Source organism: Ictalurus furcatus, chromosome 19 (genome assembly GCF_023375685.1).
Source record: "Ictalurus furcatus strain D&B chromosome 19, Billie_1.0, whole genome shotgun sequence".
In the NCBI taxonomy this organism is placed as follows: domain Eukaryota; kingdom Metazoa; phylum Chordata; class Actinopteri; order Siluriformes; family Ictaluridae; genus Ictalurus; species Ictalurus furcatus.
In genome coordinates this window covers 13,078,680-13,081,515 of record NC_071273.1, presented here as the reverse complement: position 1 = coordinate 13,081,515, position 2,836 = coordinate 13,078,680, and the positions used below count along the sequence as shown (strand labels likewise).

Here is a 2,836-nt window from a genome sequence, read left to right as displayed (position 1 = left end):
TGGACGGTATTGAAAAACTTGTAAGTGCCAGGAGGATGAGGAGGTTTCCCCCTCTGTGTGACACTGTGAGGATTCCCTCACCGCGCTGAACGATCAGCGCTGCTTTCACGTCAGGAATCATCCTCGTTATTTTGTCATCCGGGTCTTCATCTCGGCTCTCGCGGCTTTATTTACTTTCCAGTGACCACAGAGCTCGCGCTGGCGCTCCGTGCGCGCGCTCATTATCTGTCACATTAAAACAGCGTTAATATATATTTTTAAAAAACTTCAGTGCGAAATCAAATGAAGAAAACTGTTACTAATAAGTGAATCTGATCGAAATCTTCAGGTCTTTAAAAAAAAATGTTTTCCTGGTGAACATTTCATGGCTCCGGAATGGAGATAGCCTTGGTGAGTTTGGAGAACGGCGGCGCGAGAGGGAGCGCGAGCGATGCCGGAGAAAGCTGTCGGAGCGCACGGGAGCAGCTCACGGCTTCAGGGAGAAACGACGAGTGGGTCAAGGAGCTGAACACGGAACCGAGCTCGTGGAGAATGAACGACATGAGCGACACGTTCAGCTGCGCCGAAAGCGCCGTGGATGCGCTGCTGCGCGCCGACCGCGTCCCTCACCTCTATGACGAGGACCTGTCGGACGTAGTGGATGTGGTGGACAACGTGGAGCATGATGGGAGCAATGAGCGCGTGCTCATTAACATCGCAGGTCTGAAGTACGAGACACAGCTGGGCACCCTAAACCAGTTTCCTGACACCTTGTTAGGAGACCCAGATAAGAGGATCAAGTACTTTGACCCACTTCGGAATGAGTACTTCTTTGACCGAAACCGGCCGAGCTTTGATGGGATCCTGTACTTCTACCAGTCAGGTGGGAAAATCCGGAGGCCCGTCAATGTGTCAATCGATGTATTCGCTGATGAAATACGGTTCTACCAGCTGGGTGAAGAGGCTATGGAGCGCTTTCGTGAAGACGAGGGCTTCATAAAGGAAGAAGAAAAACCCCTACCACACAGTGAGTTTCAGAAACAGGTGTGGCTCATTTTTGAGTACCCCGAAAGCTCGAGTCCTGCCCGTGGCATCGCCATTGTATCTGTGATCGTCATCACTATATCCATAATCACTTTCTGCTTAGAGACGTTGCCTGAGTTCAGGGACGAGAGGGAGCTTCAAGCAGCAAGCAGGACAGCTGCCAACTCCACTTTACAAGCTCGGCCATCTCTCACTTTCTCCGACCCATTTTTTGTCGTTGAGACCACCTGTGTGATTTGGTTCACCTTTGAGCTTATCGTCAGGTTCTTTGCCTGCCCCAGCAAGTCAGAGTTCTCCAAAACGGTCATGAACATCATCGACATCATGTCCATCATGCCTTACTTTATCACAGTAGGGACAGAGCTGGTGGAGCAGCAGCATGGTCAGGATCATGACAACGGACTGCAGCAGCAGCAGCAGGCCATGTCGCTGGCCATCTTGCGAGTTATTAGACTTGTGAGGGTGTTCCGCATATTCAAGCTCTCACGGCACTCCAAAGGTCTCCAGATCTTGGGGCAGACTCTGAAAGCTAGCATGCGAGAGCTAGGTCTCCTCATCTTCTTCCTTTTTATCGGTGTAATCCTTTTCTCAAGCGCTGTGTACTTTGCTGAGGCTGACGAGCCCGAGTCCCATTTCTCCAGCATCCCAGATGCCTTCTGGTGGGCTGTGGTTACAATGACCACCGTGGGCTATGGTGACATGAGGCCTATAACAGTTGGAGGCAAAATTGTAGGCTCACTATGCGCCATCGCTGGTGTGTTGACCATTGCACTGCCCGTGCCTGTGATCGTGTCCAACTTCAATTATTTCTACCATCGAGAGACTGACCAGGACCAAGCAGCACTCAAGGATGAGCCCTCCAGTGATGTCCACGGATGCAGCAGGTCGCCTCCAAATTCCACAGGAGATGTAGAAAGTCAGGACACACCAGTGGGAAAGGCCAACATTAAAGCAAATAGCAGTACAGATATTAAAGAGTCCCTCTATGCTTTTTGCTTAGACACGAAGGAAACAGACTTGTAGTGTTTGCGTGATGAACCTCAATCACCAACATTGTAAGGTGTGTTCATACCTTTAAATTTAATTTTATCAATATAGATTGGTCAAAAATATTAAGACACTCTAAGTCTTATAGACTGGTATAAGTATTTGCACACCTGAAATGATCAACAATCCTGGAAAGTTTCATTATTTTTTTCATTAGACCCTAACAGAGCTACTTCTCAGTTCAACACAACCCGAATTGAAGAAAATGTATTTTCTGAAATGTACTGTGTTAAATGTACCGTGTCAGGCTCATGGTTGGAGCTACAGTATTTTGGATTGTTTCATGCGTGGAAGCATATAAATCATTTGAATAAATTATAGAGACCTCCAAAGCACAATTTAGTATTTTATTATACACATGGACTATGAAGATTTCACACTTTTTAATATAGTTTAATTCCATTAAAAAAGGAACGTTTAAGAGTGCTACCCAAAAACATGGAAAGCTTGTTTTTTTTCTGAATTCATAAGGATAAGACTATTTTTTTTCCTGAGCTGGACATCAGAATCAGGACGGACAGAGAGGCATATGGGGAATACAGGATCAATACCTGGCAGTGAGAGCATTTCCAACACAGGTGTACTCAATACTAATCTTCATCATGAGGATCACCTCTAAACTGTCTTACAGATGAAAGGTCAGTAGCTCCATTTACTTTTTATTTTTTACAAATCATTGTTGAATTTTCAACATTGAATTATCTCAGTGTTACTGTGGGTCCAAATGCACTTACACAATATAGGTTGCTCATATAGACAAGTTTTT

The 2,836-nt window shown here is 45.9% G+C and overlaps 1 protein-coding gene across 1 annotated transcript; it reads left to right on the top strand.

Moving 5' to 3' along the window:
• Positions 1 to 375: 375 nt before the first annotated feature.
• Positions 376 to 2,240, top strand: LOC128623675 (potassium voltage-gated channel subfamily A member 5). Its single transcript, XM_053650828.1, has 2 exons — positions 376 to 2,083; positions 2,228 to 2,240. Exon 1 carries the CDS (start codon positions 376 to 378, stop codon positions 2,044 to 2,046), a length of 1,671 nt encoding a protein of 556 aa, XP_053506803.1. The 3' UTR covers positions 2,047 to 2,083; positions 2,228 to 2,240.
• The last annotated feature ends 596 nt before the right edge of the window (positions 2,241 to 2,836 follow it).

What these genes read in the sequence shown, in the direction of transcription:
- LOC128623675 (XM_053650828.1), top strand. Translation starts at nt 376, where the DNA reads ATGGAGATAGCCTTGGTGAGTTTGGAGAACGGCGGCGCGAGAGGGAGC.